This window comes from Falco cherrug, chromosome Z (genome assembly GCF_023634085.1).
Source record: "Falco cherrug isolate bFalChe1 chromosome Z, bFalChe1.pri, whole genome shotgun sequence".
In the NCBI taxonomy this organism is placed as follows: domain Eukaryota; kingdom Metazoa; phylum Chordata; class Aves; order Falconiformes; family Falconidae; genus Falco; species Falco cherrug.
Window position 1 is genome coordinate 14,793,030 of NC_073720.1, and position 25,531 is coordinate 14,818,560.

General features: G+C 40.5%; 1 protein-coding gene across 8 annotated transcripts in view; it reads right to left on the reverse strand.

Annotated features, from left to right (window-relative positions):
• The window catches only part of LIFR (LIF receptor subunit alpha), a 54,570-nt gene that overhangs the window by 24,127 nt on the left and 4,912 nt on the right, over nucleotides 1-25,531 (reverse strand). For 5 of the 8 annotated variants that reach the window (XM_055698842.1, XM_055698846.1, XM_027811273.2 and 2 more), the window contains 7 exons: nucleotides 9,335-9,489; nucleotides 8,509-8,629; nucleotides 6,312-6,463; nucleotides 4,412-4,575; nucleotides 3,420-3,594; nucleotides 2,869-3,138; nucleotides 668-797 (listed from right to left, as the gene is read on the reverse strand). In XM_055698842.1, the coding sequence (XP_055554817.1) occupies nucleotides 668-797; nucleotides 2,869-3,138; nucleotides 3,420-3,594; nucleotides 4,412-4,575; nucleotides 6,312-6,463; nucleotides 8,509-8,629; nucleotides 9,335-9,416 (1,094 nt within the window). In that variant the 5' untranslated portion in view covers nucleotides 9,417-9,489. Of the gene's footprint in view, nucleotides 1-667; nucleotides 798-2,868; nucleotides 3,139-3,419; nucleotides 3,595-4,411; nucleotides 4,576-6,311; nucleotides 6,464-8,508; nucleotides 8,630-9,334; nucleotides 9,490-20,469; nucleotides 20,488-20,924; nucleotides 21,044-21,756; nucleotides 21,863-25,531 lie in introns of those variants that run through there. The other 3 variants (XM_055698844.1, XM_055698843.1, XM_027811267.2) reach the window with 2 other exon arrangements.

The window sequence follows — 25,531 nt, forward strand, 5'->3', positions numbered from 1 at the left end:
CAAGGAATCCCATTTGCAAGTGCTATTCCAAAATGATTCTTCATTTTTAAGGCTTTACATGATCTACGCTAGTGGGATATCAGTGGATGAACCCAGTGTTACTTGTCCCTTTCAATGTTTTGCACATGCACTTTGCCTGCTCTACACTATCTAGTGCTTAATGCTTGTAGGAGAAGGCTTCTGCACTGCTATTTTCTGCAGTAGCATTTGGGAAATGCCTCATGGCCTGTCTTACAATTGTTCCTCAGTGAGCTTCTGTCATCCTCCTTAGCAGAAGCTCAGTAAATGTCTCATAGATGATCTGACACAGGTTGCATATACAAAATTTTAGAATGACTCCTACTATCTGCCTGCATTTTCATATTATTCTTACGTACATGTTGGCAGCAGCTGGACACACTAAGCCCTTTTCTTCTCTTGAGTACATAATGGCATAAACCTTTGGGAAAAGTCATCCTTAACTCCCACTGGAACTTTGCAGAGCTAGACAACGGTTCCCAAAGTTTAGTCTAGTTTCAACCTCCACAAACTCCTGAAAGGTACTCGAGGCTCTAAACAACGGAGTCTATCTCATTTAAATAGCCATGGTGCAGGAAGTCACAGGCAGCAATGGATATATCCTAGTTCTATCTACCATTTTACTCATCTTAGTGCTGAACTGTTTTACCTTTCAAACAAACTGTATTTTGTTCTTCGTTTTCCATATAGTCCACTGGGTCTGCCTGGTTTCCAGGTGCATTTTATTATCAGGAAGTTGAAAGTTTCACAGCTCAAGTTTTGAGGAGTATCAGGGGCATCTGTAGCACAAAAGAAAACCAAAAAGTTAGCCAATGTTTTGCCATTCAACTTGACAGTTGGGCCACCAGCTTCCTGCAGACATCACCATTCATGTTTGCTGGGTCTAGGAGTGCCTTACAAATACATGGTAATAGTTACATGATGACCACATAAACAATAGTGCCTTAAAACATCCCAATAAAACAGATGGATTATTATTATCAGCCCCATCTGACTAACACTTGACTCTAGGCTTCTAAGTGGGTGGGTAATCTGGTAAATCATATGCAAATATGTTCACAAGCTCCAGGTTCTGACCTGGAAGTGTTTCAGTGAAACTCTGCCAAGACTTTTCAAAAATTCTGAGCGTCAGTTTAGCCGCTGAGCACTGCAGGAATGCTGTCGGCTGTGCGTCACATTTTCTTACATGCCAGCCCCAACCACTGCTTTTAATTCTCCAAGCAAGTCATGTCAAGATGTTCCCTTTAGCATGAATTCCACACTGAATTTGAAAGTCTAAACAAGCCCCAAATGGCTCACTCTCTTCACCATCGCTTTGGAAGTGCCCATCTCTTCCTTTTACAGCTTATTCTTTGATCCCATACTAGGGCAGTGTTGAGTGCCTTCCTGGAGATGATGGGCAGTGATCCCAACAGAGAGGGTAACCATGCTAAAGCAGATTAAGCAGAACGTTTATTTCAAGTCTCACACACTTTTCTTCAAAAGGTAGCACAATAATAACCATGTAGCTGTGCTAGAGAAGGGGCATTAACACAAGAGGCAACAATGGCAGGCTTCAGTTCAGATTAAGAGCAACGGGCCAAAAGGAACACTTGCTTTGCCAGACCTAGGCTTACCTAAGGTGGTATGCATACACATTTATTTCCTCTACCTTTTCTTTCTCAAATGTCTTTCATCAGCAAGAGCATCATGACAAGTCTTCTCACTTCCCACTAAGTACGTATCACAAAAAAAAAACACTGCCAGGAAACAGACTTCACCACATCCCAGCTCTACAAAAACGACTGTATGGGAAAAACCTATAGGATTATTACAGCCTTTGTTCATGAACCACTGACTTATTCACCTGGAAGATTCTCCCACAAAAGCAAATACTGCACAAAAAATACAAAAATGGCATCTCAGTGAGAAGGCATAAAGGTTGGATTCTGTTTTGCATTTGGTATCACATACTTAACACACAAAGTCAATGACAGGAGGCACAAGCTGGAGTTGGAAACATACCTTTAAAATTAGTCCAGTCTCTCCTTTCCTTTCCCCCAACCCCAGGGACCCTAAGCTCAAAGGCAGGCATTTCTAATGGGGAATAGGATTCTAATGGGTAGCTACTGGAAGATAGCTCAAAACCCCTGTGGGGAAAATACACAAAGCTCTGAAGTGACTAGTTATGAAAAAGACAAACCAGATACTTTCAGTAATTTAAGAGGTATCTGTATCTGGAAGAGGCTGGCATGGTTACACAGAGAAGTTACACAGTGATTCAGTATCTTTAAAGAAAATACTAGCAGAATGTTTAGAAAAAATTCCAGGAAAGAGAACTGTCAGATGGGTTCCTTTGCTGTGATTAGCTCCCACGGAGCTACTGCTGGGGATGAGCATCTGTTGTTAAAAGTCTAACTATTTTATTGTCTTCACTCAACTGGTTGGTAAATTAATGTTTTCACTTACAATTCTTGCTCTTACTCTCACCTTGTCATGGATCAAACCAGAACAGATGTAAACCTAATGTGACAAGAGACTGGGGATCAATCTCCATATGGCAATAAACTACTAAGTGTTCCAGAGCATGAAGAAGTGCCTTAGAAAAAGCCATCAAGGAGACAAGCACTGGGCCAGTGCTCTAAGAGGAGAAGGCTTACATGGGTACCTCCTCATCCTCACGGCCTTGGCATCTTCTCCATGGGCTGGAATTTCCACAGTGAAATCAAACAAGTACAATCTCACTTCATCCTCAGAAACCAAAGGCCAGGGGGAAAAAAGCCACTAGTGTCCTAGCTAGTCCTAGCAGAACCCTAAGAATCTCAAACTTATTTTGATTTTCCTAATCTTAGTAAACATAATGATACATACATCCTACGAACAAGACAGTTCCATCCATCTCATCTTCAGACAGTATGCACACTACATTTGTCCCACTGGTATCTGAAGCACTGGCGTTTAGTACTCTGATTGCGCTGCTCCGACTGCTTAGATGTATCATTGGGTATACTTCTGGTCCATAAGTCATCCGTTGTATCTGCTGTCCTTCTTCATGGACACAACAAATTGTCACATCTGAACCGACTGCCACCACAGTGTCCTGAGGAAACACCCCACTCCCATTGGGCTCGGTATCTTTTCCTAGCAGAGAAGGAATAACAGAAAACAAAAACAAACAAAAAAAACCCACATGAAAAAATTGCTATAAACATGGTGCTGATCAGCTAAAATCTGACTAAGGAGCACTTGAATGCATACAAATCAATGTTTACTAGGTTTCATTAACTAATGATTGCATTATTTCTCTAATCAAAACACCCCCAAAAAGCAGCTTCCACCACTGCCTAATGCTTTTCCTCTGATTTTGGCTTACTTTCCATAAAGCAATCAAAGTCCATGTGGTAGCAAGGGAACAAACATACCAGGGACCTCTTCTACTGGGCTCCAGTCACTCCAATCCTTCGGGCCAACAAACTGTGTTACATTAATATAACAGCGAATCTTCACGTAGTGCGATGTACACTCCAAAGGCATATCTGATGTCCAGTTCCAAGAAAGAATGATGTCCTCATGAGTCAGTTTTGAATAGTAAGTTACCTACAAAGTTTTCCCCCCAAAAAAAACCCAAGAGTTTATGAACATCTGTTAGTAATGACTTACAATCTCTCAGATGTCAACAGAATGGCAAATTAAGTGATGTAAATCATAAAATCCTGATGCATGGTTGCAGTGTCCCACCTAACTTTCAGTTGTGCTCTGAATTTACTTTCATAAAAAACTAAGATGCTAAAGAGCCCATCAGCCAGGGAAACAGCCATCCAGAAACACCAGAAGGTGGACATCTGAGGGACAGCTGGAAGCTCGCCAAGCATTTCAAAAGGTATATACTGTATCCCCGTATCCTGGGCCTCTCCCAGGCAGGGATATGTTCCAACTTTTCAATATGAAACTCTTCTAATATTAGTCCCAGGCTGCTAATTTTATCTTTTCTTCATTCCTACAAATTGTAGAACAGAGGTACAAATTGACCTGGAATGACTGTGGTTGAAAAAAAAACCAAACTGAACAGTCAAGAACCACCAAGACTTGAGACCCTGTTGCAGAAGGAAGGCAGAGATAATGGTGAAAAACACCTGCCAAATTCATAAGAAAGGTCTAATAAAACGCCCCAACCCTCACAGATTAAAAAATAAATAAATGCTGTGACTGTGAATAAGTACTGACAGTATAGCAGACAGTGTCCTCATAACTTCGAAAATTAACAAGAAGTTACCTACTGGAGGCACAACTACACTCAGATTCTGCAAAGCTCTACAATTTTCATTATTCTCAGCTTTCTTCAAATGACCTCCCAGAATACTATCACGGGCAAAAATTGTGTATGTATTTTACATAAGGGAAGAAAAGGACTTACTTGTATGACTTTTTCCATGGCTTCTTTACGGAGTATCTGAATCTGCCAAAAGGCATCCAGTCCGTATGGGAAGACTGATCCACTATCACTCCACTTCAGATTTAATGTGGAAGTTGAAAAGTCAGGTGTTAAACTAAGAATGTGTGGAGTGAAAGGAACAAACGCTTGAAAAAGAGAGGGGGGAAAAAAGCCATTTTCAAGTCATTAGTCAGCAACAGCAACCTTACAGGTGTTTAACAGCCACATCTCTCTACTCTGCGCTGGCTAGTAGCCATACAAACATGTAACTCAACCTCTGTAATTAGAACAAGATGGACTCCGTTATTACTTGAGCATGACAGTTCCCAGAAAAGCACAGGTGCTGATGAGTCACCAGGTAGCATTTTCTTTTAACATCTCAGCATGCAGATGTGTGAGTAACCGATCATGAGTAAGACTCTTCATAATGCATAGTAAGGAAGGCATCCTATCTTTCACAACCCTCATTCAGTGCCACACAGATAAAGGAAACATGGCGACAGTCTTTGAAGTGTACAGGAGAACATAGCTAGGGAGGATGATGGAAAATGCCCCAAAGAAAGAAGTGGGTTTTGGAGACCAGCAAGGAAGAGGGAACTTGCAACGATAGTGAGAGTAGACAGAAAGGAGAGCAGAAGCACAGGATGGAAGAAGCTCACGCAAAGGTCTGAAGAGGATCATGGAGAATGTGATTTTAACCTAGAATAAATATGAAAAGCATGACATGGTGATAAGGACAGGACAGGGAGATTAAATAGAAGCACCTCTTCCATGAATGAGTGACAGTGAAGCAAGAGACTGAGAAGTAGGCAAGGATTATGGTAGTACAATTCTTATGGCAGTTCACTGGGCCTGGTGCAGGATAAATTCTGTTTCTAAAATGTGTCTTTTATCCAACTTTGGTCCTAGCTGAGGCTCTAAGAGCCAGCAAAGTCAGCACGGTCAACACACTACCCGGGATAACCTGTGATAAACCTGAGAAACTCACCCTGCCTGGAGTCAGCAAGGTGCTGGAGATCCCAGTGTGTTGTTTCCCACATATTTTTGAGTTGTGTATTGCTAAAGCTCTTGAGCTGCTCTCAACTGAAGAGAGAACTGTGTCAGAAAACTGACTAAAGTCAGAAGTGCTACTGGCTTTAGAACTGGACCGCATTATAGGAATAAGCAGGCAAACCAAAACCAAAGACTAAATTATAAGCCAGCATTGGTAGATGGTGTTTATGTCCAGCTTCTTCCTGTGGGAGGAAGGAACTGCGAAACAGTCTAACTGATCCATGACTCCAATATGATACAGCCTACCTCCCAAGCATAAATGAATTTGCTCAGTTTCGCATACATTTGAATAGAATGGGTAAGTCTGGCATATATTAAGAAAATATGATACTATCAGAAGTGACATATGTAATAACTTCCCTTAAAATGTGAAACTGCAAGAATAAATTACTTCATTCTGTAGCTATTCAGCATTTAAAATGAGAGAACAGGCACTAAGAAGTTTATTCTGCCTTTCCCAAGCCAAATTTGACAAATACACTTTACACACCATGCAGGTACCTCAATATGTAGATTACAAACTTGTTTACAAATCCTTCTTAATTTGCAATTATGGGGGGAAAAAAGGGCGTGTAACAGTATTGTACTTCATTTTCCTCCTCACTATCTATCCTTGATTACTGCTATAATCTACAGATAAGAGGGGTTTTTTTCCCCTGAAGGGTAAGAGAAAACAACCTGTTACGTGTAGTAGATCCATATGGACTCAGCACACCACCATTTTACATACAGGAACACTGCCAAAGAAAACTGCAAGCTTAAACACTGCTGGAGCATTGTTCATCATAGTATCAAGGCCTTATGTACACACATAAAACTGGAAACTTACAGATGTCTTTCTTGTGAATTTCAAACTCTTTGGTAGCAAATGCAGTTCCAGAAATGCTGTTTGTGGTTATTGTCACTGTGCTGGAGCTCTCTGGGACCGGAATCTCAACCCTTTTCTCCTTAGTTTTAAAACACACTGGAGGGGGGAGGTCACTGCAAAGACAGAGAGGATTAAGCAGGTATTTCAGCTGATAGGAAGCTCAGGCAAATTAAGTCCTATTCCTAGGATACTAATAAAACAAAATTCTCTGTATTATAACACAGAGCTCCATCGAGTTTGTGAAGGAGTGAGACTTGCACGGGCTTTGGTTAGTGCCAGATTGACAGGCATTCCCTTGTCTTTCAAGTCACTTTTACCACAGAATAGGCCTTGCACTAGCTGTATAATGCAGCTACCTAGCTGTTAAGAGAACACTTCAAAGTGAAAAACTGACTTCTTAACTAAAAGACGCATTTCTGAAATCTACAGTAACCATATAAATGAGTGTTTCAAAATAAGCAAAATAAAAAAATCCAAAACCCAACAGTAACACACATATCCCTTTATGTTTACACTTTCCCTCCATTTCCTCTCTAAGCGATGCCATATGTGTGTGAAGAGCAGGTTTACCCACCTGTGTCCCCATCTTAGAACAAATCTTCTAGCTCCCCTCTGCTGCTCAGCTTGTGGGGAAAGAGTAGAGGGTACAGGAGAGAATTGCTAAGATCCCAGATCTAAATAAAGTCTGTGCATAATGTTTGTGCAGTGCTCAGCACAATGTGATCTGGCATTTGTCTGGAGGTTGTAAATGCATACAGGAAACAATAATGGATAGGTCAAGTCCCTTTGCTCATTATCATTGATAGGCACTAGAAAGGCAAAAAGTTTGGAAAAATCCAGACCTTCCCCTTGGGGGAATGATGGGAGGAAGGAAAGCAAAGAGAACAATGCCAGACTTCCTGCTGAGGGACTGTTAGTCACTTATGAACTGGAATAGGACCCTGGAGCTCCCATCAGCTGGAGTCAAGAGCTTGGGTTGAACTTGTAAGATTTACACAAGACTCTGGGCTAGAGAAGGCCAGCTGAGACTTGAGCGCTCAGAAAGGCTATTCCTGTTCTGTACTGAGATATTATTAGAGGATGTTTGGGCAAGTGAAAAACAAAATCTCTTTCCCTCAGGGAGGTCTGCACTAAGCTCAGCTCTCAGCCCCTCTGCTTCAGGGACCCAAGCCTGTTCTGTTTTGCTAAGGAGAAACATCAGCAGCTACCTGACCGCTCTTGTTTAGAGGGCAATGCCTCATGAACTCTGCACTCCTGAACTCTGGTCACAATGTCACTTATAGGTGGGGGGTTTTTTTGTATAGAAATGATAGCTGGCAATGCAGGAGGAATAACAAGACACAGAAAAATCAAACATGTAGGTGGAAGAAGTGCAGCCAAGCTGTGGGACCCCAAGGACAAGCCTGGGCTGCCTGCAGAATTTACAGGAAAAAGGACAGTACAAATATCTGGACTGGGGGCAGGATCAAGATGTAAAAAGGATTTGAACTCATCCCTAGCACGTGATAAGTACTTGGCAGACTCAGAGCATGGGGAATTGAACATGTAGTTCTGATTAGTGAAAAACACACTGAAGATACAAGTTTTTGTAACACTTCTCAAAATTTTCATCTCACATTCACTTTGGAAAAGCTATTGTAATTGTGGAACAATTTTACGTTTCCTCTAATACAATGCTTTCCAAACAGCTTTAAATTTATCAAGGTTGTAAGACAGTCACCAAGAGATTTTTCATGTTTTTCCACATGTGAATCTCAACACTTATGTCATATATTCTACCGCTTTGGCCCATAACATCAAGATTCACTTCTTCCAACTATCATTTCCTTTTGGACTGAACCTGGTATGAAGATGTCCCTCATGAAAACTCTGAGCAAGGGCTAGGCAGATACACAGAGAAGTCTAAGTAAATGAGAGTATCTTCCAGTCCTTTAAAGACAGCAAGCAGATTTTGGCAGAATTGTTAGCACGAAACAACACTTTGCCAGAAACCCCACCATGGCCTGAGTTAACAGTGCCTGGAGGAGCACCACCCAAGGAAAATTGATGGGGAGATGCTGGGAAACAACAGCATCATAAATGCCATGGACAGTGACTGAGGAATAACTACGCTTTCATAAAATTTTGTAGTTTTCAACCAGGTATACAGCTGACTTACTTGGTAGTGTAGCAAAAGTCAGTTTGTCCATGTCTTCCTTTCAAAGAGACATCCCAAGTACAGATCATTTTACGTAAATTGTGTGTTACACATTTAAAATTCCAGGGATGCCCCAGAGAACCTGAAATCATATAAGAAATATGGTCACAAAATGAAGGTCAAAAATAACGAACTGTAAAACAATTGCTACTGTTCACATCTATAGCCATTCTTTTTACATTTCTATTGCTTGCATGCTGGCCAGTATTTTAAAATTGTTGAATGACTTGTGTGCCTCATTTCAGACAGCCACAGACTGCCAGATTTCAAGTGCCTGAAATCTGGGTTTATACTTGTGTGCAACAACACAGGCAGCTGCCTCTTTCCACAATAGCCATTCCTATCCTAGCCTAATAAGCAGACTTTGGGCCAATGGCAAAACCACAAGCTTTGACGATAAAGAGTTTTTTGCTCTTTTCCTTTGTCCCACATTGAGGGCAATTAATAACAGAAGGGCAATTACTGATAATGTGTGAAATTGTCACAGACAGCTGACATACACAGCAAGAAGGTCTGAATGCTGACATTTACACAACTGCATATGCAGACTATCACAGTTGCATTATGGAGAATTCAGCACCCAGTTTTGCACTGGTTTACAAGATGCCACTGCGTGCTAGAAAGCAGAGACCAAGCCTTGTACTACCTCCATGCCTAGGATGCTGTGGGACCACAGAGGTGATGGTTTTGGAACATACATATAGGAGGAAAGCAATGCAATTAAATGGTGTCAGTAGAGAAGCTACAAAGAAAAAGTAATCAGTGAGTTACATTGCAATAAACTCACCTATCTCTTGGCTATATATTAAGCTTCTTAAACATAAAATAGCTAGCGCTAAAAGGCAGCAGAGGCTTGAATTATTCCACATCCTTCTACTGTTGGTTTTCAAAACAGAAGCTTCAAGCAGGAACAAATGTCATCTTCCAACAAACTGGTCAGTTCTAAAATTAAAAACAAAAACAAACAAAAAAAACCCTTTAAAATTCCAGAGCTGGTACTCCACAAAGGCCACTTTTTGTTCCATCTACTTTTCATTTTCAGTGCTCCTCCTAGGCACAGCAACTCCTTTTTCTATGTTGTCTGGCAAGCAAGACGCTTGATGAAATGGCACATTCACAATGGGTCTTGTTCACCGTGAATAGAAACGTCCCCTGCTTCAGTTACAGGTTTAAGGGGGCAGGAGAGCCCACGTGTTTTCCTCCCCACTCTGCTCACTTTTCATATTGCTGCTACTCAAAGCTACAGGATATCCAAGACACTGCAGAACCAGATCTGATCACTCAGGATCACTGGCTCAAACCAGTGTTAAGTAATTATGTCTGGAGGAAAAAAAACCCAGAAAAACAGAAAGAAAAAAACAAAAGGCAGCCATTTCTCTAACAAAAGGTACTTGTTGCTGTAAACCTTAAGGTAAAAATTATCTAGACTACTACATTTAATGTGTTCTTTGAAGATTAAGGGGTTGCATGTTTTCCCAAGAGAAGTCCAACTGTTTGGTGGAAGCTGGGGAACACATTCAGGTCCACCCACACATCAGCCACCATCAGGTTTCGTTCTTAAAAAGAAAACTGCAGGAAAGCTCACCCTAAAGCCTAGCCAATCCTTCCCAAGTCCATTCTTTCCCTGCCACCTGAAAGCTCTGAGACTTGAGCAGCCTCCCAGAGACTGTAGCTCCCCTGTGGAAGGGGCCTTCTCCTGGTGACCAGCAGGAGCTGGGCCGTTTTGCGTTAAGAACATAGCTGAGCCAGCCTCTCCTGCAGATCCTTTTTGTAAAACTTCCGTTTTTTCCAGGCTACTTCTTCTAAAATTCTGAAGTAGAAAGGCTCCTGACCATGTCTTAGAAATCTCTTCCAAAGCTAGAGGTACCCCATTGTCAGAATATCAGACTTTGTCGAAAAGCCTCCGTAATTTTAAAAGAAACCTCTCTTCACTGAAGTCCTCTGTGCCACCAGGAGTGTGCTTCCTCATCCCTGCAATATGGCCATGTATTTTTAGTTACTTTTTTTTTAAGGAGTTCTCCCTCAGGGTTACAGCTGGGAATGGCCAAAATGCTCTCCTGTCCCTCACCGTTCTGCACTGTGTGAGGAGAAACACATCGGCACTATGTCAAATAATCCAGAGCTGTTCACAAGGGGACATTTTGCTTCTTCATCCTGGTCTGCAATAACCAGGCTGAGGGAAAGGCCCAGAGAGCACAGCACCTGAGAGAGACCCTGCAGTAAAGGGCAGTTTTACATCTGGAAGGAAGAAACACCCTTAAAACTTAACAATTGTTTTGTTTCCACCATGTTCTCAAGCCATCTGACGACCTCGCTACAAACATACTGATTTAAGCTATACTACCCGCAGACATGTTCAGTTCTTCTTTTCTATATTCCTAAACTGTAATATCCACGCTGTACAACTTCTTAAAGGCCAAATAAAGAGTGAAATCTGACAAACCCATGCTCAGGTAAAGCTGAATCAAGAACCCACCAGCACATGAAATATAATAACCTCTGTGCCATAAGCCCCCTACTGCATTTTGGTGTCTCTCAGGGTCTTCATATCCTGTCTGTCCATGTTACTAATGAAAATACTGGATGTTACAACCAGGTTTAAACTTTGCTCACAAACCTCTAACTTAATCAAAAATGTGAAGACCATTCAGACAGGCCTGGGAGCTACATGAATAAAATGACTGATTTGTGACATACATGTAAATTACATCTGTTTGTTTATGAGTTTGTTATGAGTTTATGAGAAGTTCATTTCTGGTTTGCACAAAAGCTCAAAATCAAAATTTCAAGTTTTATATCTAAATCACTTGACAGTCCCCTATCAGCTAGTGGAAGCCCAGGAAAGAATGGAAAAGAAAAAGGGAAAGAACTGATGCCACTTGAAGGAGAGAAAACTGCCTTGTGAAGTTAATTAAATCCCAAAGCTCTCACTTTCTAAACTTATTATCTGTACAGGATTGTGCAAAACTTGTTTGGTCATGCCAGGTTTACAAGACAGATTCAGCAACTATATGTATGTGTGTGTTTCAAGAAAATCTTTTGCTTTGCTGAACACTCTTTCAATACATAACTTACTGAGTAGTTCCCCTAGTGCAGAAGTTTTAAGAGTAACATCACAGCAGTGAATTACAAGAAATTTGAGTCATAACACATTTTTCTAACTCAAGTACAGTTTTAATTTCTGTTTCAGAGTCTTCATGTACTTTCATGCAGAGTATGATGAGTTTCTTGTAAACCACAATCTTTCCTAAGAAGCATAGACTGCCTGGTTCTTGTCTTCTCATACACATTTTACAGCTTGCTGAAAAGTTGGCCATTTGAAGCCTCATGTTGCATAATTAAATGCCATTAGTCAGGGGAAAAGAACCCCATTTATAGGCTTGTTTTAATTATAAAATTACAAAATAATTGAAATAATTTAAAAATAGGAATTTCACTTTCTTTGGATGAAAGCTGCCTTCCATCAGTTCAAGGCTAATTTGAACAAGGCATGGAGGTTTTTCCTTAACCTGGACAGAGATGGAAAGCATGTTATCTTCAAGGCAGATGTACTCTTAATATGGAAAGGACAATGCAAGAGTCAGAGATACTTATTTAGGACAAGAGAACTCTGAGGAAGAAAAAACCTTGACCAGGGCTGGCTGGAGTGCAACAGGAGCACTTGCTACTAGGTGTACATGCTTTACATTTTAAGTCTTTATTTTTACAAAGTGGTATGAAGGAGGCCAGCCTGTGCTCTCCACCAGGAAAAGCAGCTGCAGCTAAACCATTTGTTCACCTTGAAAAACATCAGCAACAGCACATCCCATAAAATCTCATTTCCTTGGGCAATCCGTATGTGTCACTTCACTGGCACTATCATTAGTGCCCTCGATGTGCTACGCAACTCTCTCATACTCATTTCAAGCGCATTACTTTGTCCTGTCTCCAGCTGACAAAGAACAATTTATCCTCTGCCTTGCAGCAACCTCTTACATAGAAGATGACCAATACCAGGTCTCTACTAGCTCCTCCCTTAAAAACTCTTGGTTTTTTCACCATTTCCGAGTCTCACTTTCCAGATTTCTGATCATTCCTGGAACAAGTATTTCTCCGTGGATCAAACTTGCTGTATCCTCAGCTTCAAAGTATTTCTGCCCCCTGCGGCCTGAGCATTATCAAGCACAACGAAGGAACTTTTCTAAGGCAAGCCTATGTGCAGGATGTGTTTACACAGCCCATGCCGTGTTTGCTTTCTCCCAACATTCAGACCTTGTTGACTCAATTTCAGTGTGTGATCCTGTCCCTGCTGTATAAAGCTGCCACGTAGCTGTTTATCTAGTACTTCAGACTGCAATTTCATCATCAAATGGACTGCAAACCTCCTGACTTAGCATGAGTATATTTACAGACCAAATTCATACCAAAGGCCTTGCCTGACAAGGTCTTTTTACTTTTGAAATTTTAAAATAAGGAAAAATCCTCCCATAAATCTATTCTAAGGAACAACATTGCGTGTGCATCCAAAAAGTGTTCACATGCAAATTAAGCAAAGGCATGGCAGGCTTCACCATGTAATTGCCAATATTTAAGAGCAGCTACTAAAAGCAGGATTTCACAGTAACTGTTGGAAGCTACAGACATGGAGATGCCCTGACCTCTGCTCAGGGCTTTACGTTGTGCAGAGGAACTACCCTTGGGCCTGTGGTGAGAACAAAGTCATTTTAACAAGCTTTTTTTATGTAGATAAGCTGAAAAAGAAACAATTCGATCCAGATTCTTCAACACTGAAGCCAGTGGATGGTGGCCCTTATTTAAGACAGCTCAATACCACCTTTGGACTTTTAGGTGACTTTTAAAGACGTTTTGATGCACACGGTGCACCTACTGGTGATCAGACAGGCAAGACAGGGGAAAGTACTCCAAGCCAGTAACGTGTGCCTGGGAAAATATCTGTGGACACCAGCCCTTCAAAACATTGTAAGCTGTGAATAAGGCTAAAGGTTCTGTGACAAGCTGAGAACATCAGGGCAGCACTGGCTGTTTGACAGGAACATGTTAAGACATTACCAGCCTTTTTAACCTTAACCTCTCAAAGGGAAAAACAGAAGATAACTGGTATCTCTGCTACTAACTGTGTTTCATATTATGTATTTAGCTGGTTCTGCATATCTGACCAAATGCTCTATTCTCTTCAGAGGGGAAAAAAAAGTATTTTCTTAGCCAGTGGTATCAGATCATTTCTCTAAACACAGAAGTTCTCCAAAGCTCTGTTGTACTTATGAGTTTTCTGGTCTTTGAATGTATTTCATTGTCATGTGCTTGGAAACCACTCTGAAAACAAACAAACAAAACAGATAAAAAATCAAAAATCTTCTCGCCTGCTTTCTGCCTGCAGTCTGATCTACCAGTCACAACCCTCCAAATTTGGTTTTTAAAAGATCTGTGAATTGAGTGAACATCAGTGGCCACACATTTATGGCTATGTTTGTGCTCCACAAGCAAATACCTAAACAAAAATGGTTACAGTCAGCTTATACAAAAGGATTAGGGAAACTGTAAGCTAAGAATACTAGATGAAACCATGACACCAGTATAAACTTATGTATTAAACATAATGGAAGAAATATTTGTCAATAAATTTTCTCATTACAATTTATTTGTTTTTTTCTCCACAATTAAACGTATCATCATAACCATTTACCACCAAATGGAACATTAAAATCTCTCAAGGAAAATTATTATACAGCACATCACCAAGAAATTGTACAGCCTGATGGCAGGCTGCATTTTTGGCCATACTGAACAGCCATCATCCCAAATACAGCCAGGTAGAAATGCCAGTGCTAAGTATGTGTCTAGATCAAAACCTTATTGTTAGAAGAAAAATTATTCTGCTTAGCAGGTGGAGAGCTCTCATTTTACTTGTCCCTGCCCAAAGATACTAATTTAACCTTCAAAGTGAAAGAAAACATGTCTACGTTCCAGAAAAAAAGGAAAATATCAAATTACACATCCTACAATTGCCAACAGAAAGCTTCCAAAAAAATTCCCCTATCTGAAAGGCCATGCCAGAAGTACACATTTCTGGGAAACCAAGCAAATTGCCAATACAGCTGACAGTAAAGACAATGAACACAGAAACAGAAGATGAACTGGCTTTCTTTAGAACAGCTTTGCTGATCCCACAGTCTTCAGTCATTGACTTTAAAGCTAGCTGAGTAATAAAAAAAAATGGAAGTAGAATTAATAATATTTATTTGAGGGGGTCTGGCTGTTTTTCAAGAGAGTACATTCTTCTACCTCCTTAAAAAAATTCCCAAAGTTGAGACAAAAATCTCTCTTTAGTAATCTAAATCCAGGCTTTCCCTCTCTGTTTTATAACATGGCACCATTCCATGTTCAAAAAGATTCGCAGGACATGAATCACTAAAACCCGTTTATAAATGAAAGCTGAATCCCATTTGGGAATCTGGCTTTCCCCAGTTCCGAGGAATTAAAGATTCTGCTATTTCTCTTTTTGAAAGCTGATAAAATAATTCAAGTTGTCTATCTGCACCAAATGCACTCTCCCAACCTGAAGTGGAGAATAAAGGAGCAAAGACAGGGTGTTAAGATACTACACAGTAAATATGCAGGCATGCACAAGGCCAAATCTTCTGTCCTATGAGACAAACTTCGTTTTGTTGGGTTTTTTCCTGTCAAGCATCAGGAGAAAAATCCCCTCCTCACTGCTTCCTCTAGCTTCCAAACAGCAGCATCACCTCCAAGATGCTGAGAAGCCACCCCAGGTACGCTGCAGCCACCTCAGCCTGCTTTGGCTCCACAAAAGTGCAATGTCAGCATGCTACACACAGGCTCAACGCAAGGATCAACACTTCAACAATTCACTTCCAAAGGTCCTGGCCACAAGCACCATCTACAAAGGCAAGTATTTTGGCAAGAAACATTACCAACAAGTGCCTCCCCAGCTGAGTAAACGTTTCACCTGGCTCATAATCTAAGGGTAATGTGCAGCTGCATCTGCTTTCCAGTATTTCGAGTTCTTCCTTTCCCCCGATCCTAGGACTATTAAACACTATGGGAATACAAATAAGCAAGTTGCAGACTGGGAGAGCTGGTGCGTACTTCCACGTAGTGATTAGCAGGAGAAGCACCCTCACTTGGCAAAGAGACAAGAGAAAACCCTTTGCATGGTATTTCCTGACCTGGGGAGGGGGATGCATGAAGACGACATACAGGGCAAGGATCAGAAAGGCCTGAAGTAATTTGCTTAAGAAATCCATGAACAAGCACCACAATTCAAGGGTGATTTTACAAAAGCATTTAGGACCTGTTGGATAGCACAACACACAGGCACACAAAAACTGAGACCCTTAGGACTTGCTTTGAGAAAGAAATGAAAATATATAGAAGAAGCAGATATCAAGATAGTTTAATCATAGCAATGGAAATAATTTTGAGAATGATTTGGAAAGTAAAGTGGAAGATGCCTTCAGGTTACTGATGTCAAACAAAACCCACAAAACAAGAACGAGCCAGGTGGCTTATGAAGAGACGTAGGAAGAATATCCCTGCTGGGACAGCCAGGCTGGAAAGAAAAAAGAAGCACAGTGATACTGAAGAGGCAGGGCAGTCAGGCAGAGCAGTGGACTGAAAGAAAGGGCAGAACAAAGCAAAGAGACTGCAGGAATCGATGATTTATTTTTACCACAATTAAAACTGAACTTATTAGATGACATTTTTGTTTTTTCAAGCTAAATACACATTATGCACGCTTTGCCTTTTGTTCTCACTGAATTATGCCTGTTTTCAATTAAACTGTATGCTAATTTGGAAACTGTTAGTCCTACTGGCGTCATTCTCCACACATTGCCCAGCATACACCATACATGAGTGGTCCCCAAGCCAGACATTGCATTTGATGTTCTTAGCGTGAGGTTTCCAGAAAAACGACGCTTTGAACAGAAAATTGTGTGTCTGACTCCTGAGTTTGGAAATCCTTGCCCATGTCAATTAGCCACTGAGTTCATGGTTAAATACAAGCACATCCATCCCTACTAGGAACACAGCACTGCACTCCAGATGGTAACAACAGAAAACAAACGCTTCTGAGAAAAGCAGTGAATCCTAATACTACCAAAAATAGACTAAATATGTTTTGGGACATCTGCAAGGCTGTTCACGATTTACTGTTGTTACATATCAGGCAAATGGTATTATAGATTACCCCCTAAGCCTTATTAGACGTCAGAGAAGGCACACTAGAGAGGCCTGGACTGCAGTCCAGTAAAAGTTGACTTTACTCTGCAGCGATTTCCTCAGTGGGATCTCTCCATCCAGCTGCAGAGTTTTGTCAAGATTGTAAGGACATAGTATGCTGAGAACTCACCTCCTCATTCTGAGGGAACTGAACCTGGGCAGCATGTTCAAAGGTTACCGCAGGGGTAAGAGGACAGACCAAGCATTATCAGATAAGCCCAACTTCCTTAGGAAGTCAGCTCAAATTAACAAGCACAGCTTCTCCCACAGAGGTGCAGATGGAAAACACCTAATCATCTGAACAAAGCAAAGGGGTGAAGGTTAAGGGACGCCACTGGCCAAAAGTGAAATGTTCATATTCTAGGATATTGTGCTGCACAGGACAAGGAAATGGCTCCAAGTCATTTACACACCCGTATATTAACCCATTCAAAATTTTTTTTTGATGCTTACTACAACTGGCAAATTACTACTGCAGTAAGGTGAAGGATTCAGCTTATGTGTTTGCATAAATCTGACACAGCTACACACATTTCCTGATATGCTTGAATTCAGTGATCTCACGGTCGACACACTTCCTTGAATTCTTGTGCTTTGCAATGCAGCATGGAACAAGTACATAGAGCAAAGGCACACAAGTCCGATTACTTCGCACATATAAAAAAACCCTATTATCATACAGGTACAATGCACAGAAACAAATGTACCCATTTTTTGCAGTTTATAAACCTAGAATCAAATTAAAATACACAGAGAAGGTTTCCCACTTTGCCAGTGCTTGCCGTCTTTTACTGACACATAACTGAAATAAAACACAAGCCAAATATTCCAAAGCATATTCCATTTTTTAGGGGGTACTGTTCATCTCTGTGTAGTTCTCAAGACAGTGTATCTTCTGAGGAAACCATTTGCCCACATTGTCAATTGCACTTTACTCATGCTGGTTCAAGGGCTAGACCATGTCACTCAGACTTTTACAAAGAGGGCTGCGGGAAAAAAATTGCTGTTCCCTAGAAAAATCATGTTATCTACATAATTCTGTCCCTGCCAGTTCTCTCCAGCTCACGCATCCTTATGAACTAATAAACATTAAATAAGTTGACCTTATTAATGAAGGAGTTTATTTTCCTTAATTTGGTAATGTCTAAAAACTTACTTTGAACTGCATGACCTTTAATATTCTTTCCATCACAGGAAAAGCCTAATTGGTTTTATAAGAGAACACTGATAATTACTGAAACAATGCCAAGTGTCTTTTATTTAAACCACTGGCAATGACCTGAGGGTTGGAATCCTTCCCTGTTTACAATGAAACCTGTGGTATTCAAATTATTTTTAAGGTACAATGAACTGAATCCAAAGAAAGTCTGACTTCATGTGTACAAACAGCATATAAATAGATCAAATGCTGAAATGTGGCTTTCACAATAAATAATATATTGAGAATAATGAGCAATAGTTATGCAATATCCTTTTAGAGTGAATGTAAGGAATGAGAGTCACTTACGAGAAACAAATTGTTTAGTAATCGAGGGAATGGCCAACTCCTGAAACTATATATCTATATTTTCTCATAAATTCCCATTGTATTAATCTTTCTTGATACTGTAAAAGCTTTCATGCACCGCTATATTTTCACTCTTTGTAAGTACCAGACATGTCACATGAAGACATACTGCAGCATGTTATGATGTGTAGCCTACCCTTCCACCGGGGTGAGCAAATGCTTTCCTTGGTGCTTCACTCCCAAGTGGGTACTCAAGCCCTGCCACTCCCCTTCCAACCTCTCCGAAGAAGGAAGGTTTGCAATGTAGTACGACATTATCAGAACAAATCTGCCCATGCATAATTACATAGCAGTTAGCATTTATTTCTTTCATATACTGTTTTCATTATACCTTATTTGCCTCCAGCCTTTCGTTTATGCATATACATCCGTATCCTCCTCATAAGGCAGCAAAGTGCAGGAATAATCTTAAGTACTCAGAAATACAAATATTGACTTCTACAGTTGATAATGCACCAGAGCTGGTCTCTTTCCTAATTAACTTCAACAGACCCAAGAGAGACCACTGCCAGACTATAAAGAAAAATACTAACTCTTGCATTTGTGCATGCATGTAACACAGACACAGCTACTGGAAACTGACATTCTCCCACATGCACACCCGGTCACGGTACCGGCACCCGCTTATGCTCTTGCTGCTCACAGCCTTGATTGGAGCCATGAACCCAAAAGACATGCAGGCACAACTAATCCAGTTGTCTGAAGCTAATACCACTTACTCCTCCTTGTCTGCTTTGCTCCTCTCACAAAGGTTTCCAGGTCTCTGCAAGGGACCTCGGGTCCACTTGTGGATCAACTCTCACAGCAGCACAGCTAGCAACCCAGTGCCTCAACATAAACTGATTCATCCATATTATCCTTTCTATCCCTCTAATAGACTTTGACACCTTCAAAATACAGACAGCCTCAGCTTAGTTTTAGTGTACTCCTCCTTGTTATCCCCAGCTCTACAGTCATGCGTCACTTCCTTAATTGTATTGCCCTAACTGAAATAAATCACTTACTGCAATGCCAAAGGCACAAGATATAGTTGGATTACAATGAAATTAACACCTGACTTTCCATTTGAAATAATTTAGGCTGAATATTCAGATTAGGCAGAACATTGTTTTAAAACAAAACATATAAGAAAGTTCATATTCTGTTTCCAGTTTCTGCTAAATTACTTCAAATCCGATTCAAATAGACTGAAATCTCTCAGCCCACAATACTGAAAAAGATTCAGAATACTCCAAATGAGAAGTTTACATCTTGTCTGATGGCTGATTCTATCTTAGAAAGTTTCTAGATTTTGCTTGATGTAAATAAACTAGCAGCTCTATAGCTATTTCATGGAAGGTCTTAGAATGGAAAATACTGCATACAGTACTTTTCAGAGGGATCAAACACCCGAGCAAACTCTGCACCATTAAAAAAACGCTCAGCAAAAGGAACAAAGCAATGAAAAGCTGAATATTTTTAAACAATATGCAAGATGGCTAGGACCCATATGTATAATTAATTTTTGTTGCTGTAAAATAAAGCAATGCTTTTCTGTCATTCCTTTTAGAACTTGGAAAAAGCAGTGAATTGAGTCCCTGTAAATAACCCACCACTAAGTGCTGAGCCAGCAGTGTCTGTAAGGCTAATGATGCCGCACCTCATTTAAAACTGAAAGCAGCTCATAGAAAATTGAGACTTCTACTAATAGGACGTAGAGTGAGTCAGTTCCACAAGTTTCTCCTGACCTGATTCACACTTAGAGTTAAGAATACAAAGCAGAAATTTTCAAAGCCACAACTAAACTTAATCTCACATCTTCACATCATTTTCACATGACCATCACTACATCATTGCTAACTTACATCTGCCTCTTCCCCCTCAATACTTCCTTAAAAGCCAGATTCTTCTCATAAAGATTTCTTTTTTTCTTTCTCTTCTCAAAGATGACTATAAAAAGGGGCTACTGAGAGGGAAAAACAATGCTGGATTTTACACACACAACTCCTTCCAACTTTGCTATCTCTGTTTAACAGGGCTCTTCCTTCCTGCTATTATTAGTAAATCTCATGGTTTACATCTTTCAGTATTGAGCGGGCAGATGATGTACAAAAGAAGAAGGGCTTCTTACTCACTAGCTTCTGTCACCAATAAATCCTGTATTCCTTTGGAAGGTTGTTCATCACATTTTTCATGCATTGTTGCTGATATGTTTAACTTTTTTGTTTCACAAATCAGCAATGAAGCAGTCATTGTTTCCAAAGTGCTGAGCAAGGCCAACTGTGGGAACAAGAGACGTGCGACAATTCTCAATGGTCTCTCTGGTGGCTGCACATTGAGGTGCCCAGGCACAGGGAGAGAAGACAGGGGCAAAGGGAAACCTAACTGCAGAGAAGAGAGAGTTGATTGGACAACTAACATTTTGCTGTAGTTATACGAATGACACGTTCTGCTTCAGTTTATTTTTAGCTTCTATTCCAGTATTTTCTTCCTTAGGAAAATTTCTGTTCTTTATGCATTTAATCAGGTCTACCCAGATACACAGTGCGTGCATGACTCACAAGGCCAAGCATCATTCTTTTAAGCTTACCTGTCTAAATCCAGAGACCAGAAAAACCTCTAATGTAAATTTCATGGTATGAAACACCAATGCCTCACTTTTTCTTCCTTTTGTGTAATGCTATTCTACAAAAACTTGTGCCGATCTCACTGCAAAGCAAATCATTAGAAGCCACATAGCATTTAAATGTAATACCACCTCAAACATCTTTGGAGAGTACTCCACTTTCCACATTTCTGCATTTTTCCATATTAAAGAGCTATATACTGGATCCATACAAGATCATAAATGCTAAACATATTTAGATGACAATGCGTATGCCTCAGGAACATCAATATATGACTTTAGAATAATAAATACAGAAAGTCTTTGTGAGCTACACTAGAAGAGATTAAAAAGATCAGAGGTACATACACATATTAGGAATACAAGTGACAAGTGGGTTTTTTTTCCAAATAAGAAAATTTAAAATAATTTTAAAAATCTGCTATCATTAAAGATGTAAAAATTAATGCACATTACTTCAAAAGATGAGATCAGCTGGAGGCAATTATTACCAGTACTTGTAAAATTCTTTAAAAAGTGATCAGTTCCTTAAATATCTGGGTTTAGACTGCAGCATCTCATACACCTTAATTCTCAAGTCCCGTGAAACAAGCAGCTAAATGCTACCAAGAGTTCACCTGTACCCTCTGATGAGAAAGCATTTCAAAGCCATGGAGTGCTGCTCATGACTAACTGCTGATTTATGCAAGATAATAAGCCTCACTAACCACATACATACACACATTGCTCCTGAATTTGCAAACGTGTAAGTATATGACTAATTTTATCGTATGAATAAAGGTATGCATAAAGTTACATTTGCACCATTGGCAGGACCGCTGCTGCAGGAGCCTTGACAGGCTCAGTCCTTAGTCTTCCATACAGGAGAGCTGAATGCTGAACTGGGCAGTCACATCAGGTACCTGAAGTAAAAGATTCATACATAATCCATTGTGAAGAATGCTACGCTAGAGGATCACTCATCTGGAATTATAAACATACTTTCTGTCTTTAAGGGCGTACAGAGGAAAATTAACAGTTTTGCCAAAAACCTGTTAGTGACCTAATTCTATGGGCAGCTGTTGTAATGCTGAGCGCTTGCTCCCGTTTCTGTCTGCAGGGATCACTGTCCAAACTCCAACCCAGAGTTACCTACTGGTTAGCAGGCACTCATACAGCAGGGCAAAAGGATAATAGGCAAGAATCTAACATTTTCCAGGATAAATTCTCCACATACTAACACCAGCTGCACCACTCATTAATTGAAACATGGGGAAGCAAACAGAAAACATTCCATTTTCAAGGTATCAGCTGTCACAGCTCAAGCAAATAAATACATAAAAGTCACTGAAAATAAAAAATCCTTGCAACTTAACACAGATAAAGCTACCTTACAAAAGCACTCAATCCAACAGCACAAGAGAAAAACAAGCCATTCATTAGCAGCGGAAATGGTTTAATCCAGTACAAAGTCGATTTGTACACAGGATCAAACTTGGAGCAGTTTGGGTTTGAGAGATTGTCTGTTGCTGCAAAGCCTAAAACAATGCAACTATTTAGTTCAACGAGGTTACTTGATCACAGTTCTCAATTACCTACACAGAGAAAGGATTTAAACACAAACAACAATACATGAGATATGAAAGTCAATGCCATGTAGTAGACCTCCACCAAAAAGTGCACATTGTGAGAAGTAATGCTAATTAAGTGCTGGCAAAGCTCTTCAAGGATGGGATGAACAGACTGAAATAAAAAATAAAATTGTACACACAACTAAAAATATTCTAAATATGGGCTCAATACAAGTCTTCCCATATTAAAGTCTTCGGTTCACACTACACCAATGTCAGGCTAGATTAGCATAAATCTTGCATAGATTTCATGCTAGTAAGCATTTTAATGGTGAAAGAAGACAATGTTCAAGGGACGAGCCACAGATTTTGAGGTAAGATAATAAGGGTCACACGACGGCTTGCTGGATTTACATCCAGACTGATCCTGTCATTTGAAACATAAGGCAACATTTGGTCAAAAATATCTTATTCCAAAAATTTCCTAGCATTGTGAAAAAGAAACAGGCCGATCACATTTGATTTGGAGGAGCAGGCTGTTCTATATTGGGAATCGTGACAATGCTATTCTAGCAGATGAATTATGAGTTACGTGCCTGGAGATCTGTACACTAAAGACTTCTCATAGCCATGACCTTTGGAAGACTGTGGAGCAGGGGGAAGGAGGGGAAAAGGAAGAGGAACAGGTAGACTCTAGGGAACAGATATTATTATCCTTAGAACCAGCAGGTTTCTATGCTAGCAGAAGTAAGAGTTTGACATTCACGTCCACCTCACACACAGTATTCCAGTGCTTGCTGCACATAACTCAAGACAACGCTGAAGTCTACAATATAAATAAATCACATTTTTGTTTTCTTTTTTCTCTCTCCTCCTCCTCTATCTGTGCCTAGAATTGAACATTAAAAGCTTCTCTCCTTGGTTTTAGCTCCAGAGTAGCTGTAAAACCTCAGAGGTCAAACATCTCTTTTGCCGCAAGTGCTGAACTTGATCCAAAACATGAAATATTGTGAAAATTAGCTGTAGTCGGAATACTTATAACATACATTCACCTTTGGGCTTCAGAGTCTGCAGAAGCCCCACCTATAATACTGACCACTATAATTTTCTTCTGAAGTTCGTTTGATTTAAGCAGCATTTTTGCCCTGCAGTAATATTAAGACCAATTATTTGAGAAAGATATTTTGAAGCTCTGTCCTCACTGATTTTATAGTTAAGAGAGGCCATTAGATCACCCAGTTCAAGAAGGGCAAATCCATAGTCAGCCATACAAACAGGGTTACATCACATGATGTGCAGCACTGCTATCTTGGTGCAAGAACTTCTGGGTGACCACGTGAAGTCCTGTTTGGAAAGAAGAAGGGCTGCCAGGCTACGGCAGGTACCACCAGACAGCCCCAAAGGGCAACTACGTGCCCAGGCCAGCCCCATGATGAGCCATGTCTCATGTACCACTTGTCCAAATCTCCCTCTTCTCTGGGCTCTCTAAGACATGTGGGACGTGATCTGCAACTCTCAAACTTGCTAATAATTTGAAATGCAGCTTATTAAGTTACAGAAAGCATGAATATCAGAGATGCTCAAACCACTGTGGTGGACTGCAATGTGGAAGTATCCTCACTCCTTGCCTACGCGCTGCAGACAGACTCGCCTTTATAATGTTTGGGACCAACGTGTCCCAGTGTGGACCAGACCACTTTGCAGCAGGGGGTTCAGGTCATCACCTCACTCCAAACCAACTCTTTCTGTGCTTCTACATTCAAAGTAATGAAATAAAGTAGTTTGTAAAGCTTTAGGCTGAAATGTGTGGCAAGCCCAAGGGCACAAAATGGTGGGTATTTGAGGGCATAAAGCCATCTGGGATAGAGCTGGCTTGTCCTGCTCACCATGCTAGCCAAGCTTGCCATAGATTACATCCACAGATCCAGAATAAATATTTAACCATGCTGTCTACTCAACTAAGCTTGCACTTCCTCTTGGAGGGAAGTAACTGATTTATTCAGGGAGCAGAACTAGTTTAGATGGATGGCTGAGGCGCAGAAGCAAAACACGGACATTTCTGAACCAGCTCGACAGTGTAAACCACCTTCAAACACCCTTCTTACTTGTAAGAAGTTTGTTTTATTATGTTTTATTATACCTTTATTATACCAAAAATAATGTTTTATTATACCTTTAAGCAACTTGTGCAATAATGACAAAAACTATGCAAGCATAAGAAGCATTCCAGCATACTTTTCCGACAGTGTTTATCACCTAAAGAAATCATACAAATACTTTGCTTTATTTAAATTTCATGATTATGTGCTACAAACTACCAGGCTACCTTGATACAAAGCTATCAGAGTTCAGTCAATATTACAAAGCTATTACCAATGCAGCTATAGGTACACAGCAAGCGCAAATATGTATGTCTATTTTAGGAATATATGTATATTCCAAAATACAGTGTTTTTGACTGATGATCAAAATGCAGTAAGCTATACAGGCAGAGAACACTGGTATAATGTTGCTCATCAATACAGCAGCATCCAAAAACAATCAAAAACCCGCAATAATTCCCTAACCAATGTTATTGTCTCGGTAAAACCATTTGGCTGGCAAGGAAAATGCTGCAGCATAAAAGCATCCCCAAGAAAGTGCTGCTTTATCTACTTAAGACCTGAGGAAATTTCAGGGCACTGAGGCCGGCTTTTTGGTTATGCAGAAAGCTGCCCCTGAATTGCTGGTTTTACAGGTGAGAAAGGAGACCCTGCTCCCTGACAGGTATGCCCAGGAGAGGGGGAAGACATCCATCTCTCAAGTGCTCCCCTAACACGCAACACAGGCTGCCCATCCTCTGCTGTGGGCTGTGCTGCGGGTCTGGTTTTTGGCAGGGTAGGAAGCGAGGCAGAAGGAGCAGGGAATTGCTACAGTGCTGTCCTTGTTTCCATGACATGTGCTTTGAGAACTTGTGCTCCCTGAAGTAAAAGGCATAATTTGGACTCAACAGCTGACAACTCAGCAGTTCTCTGCCTGTGG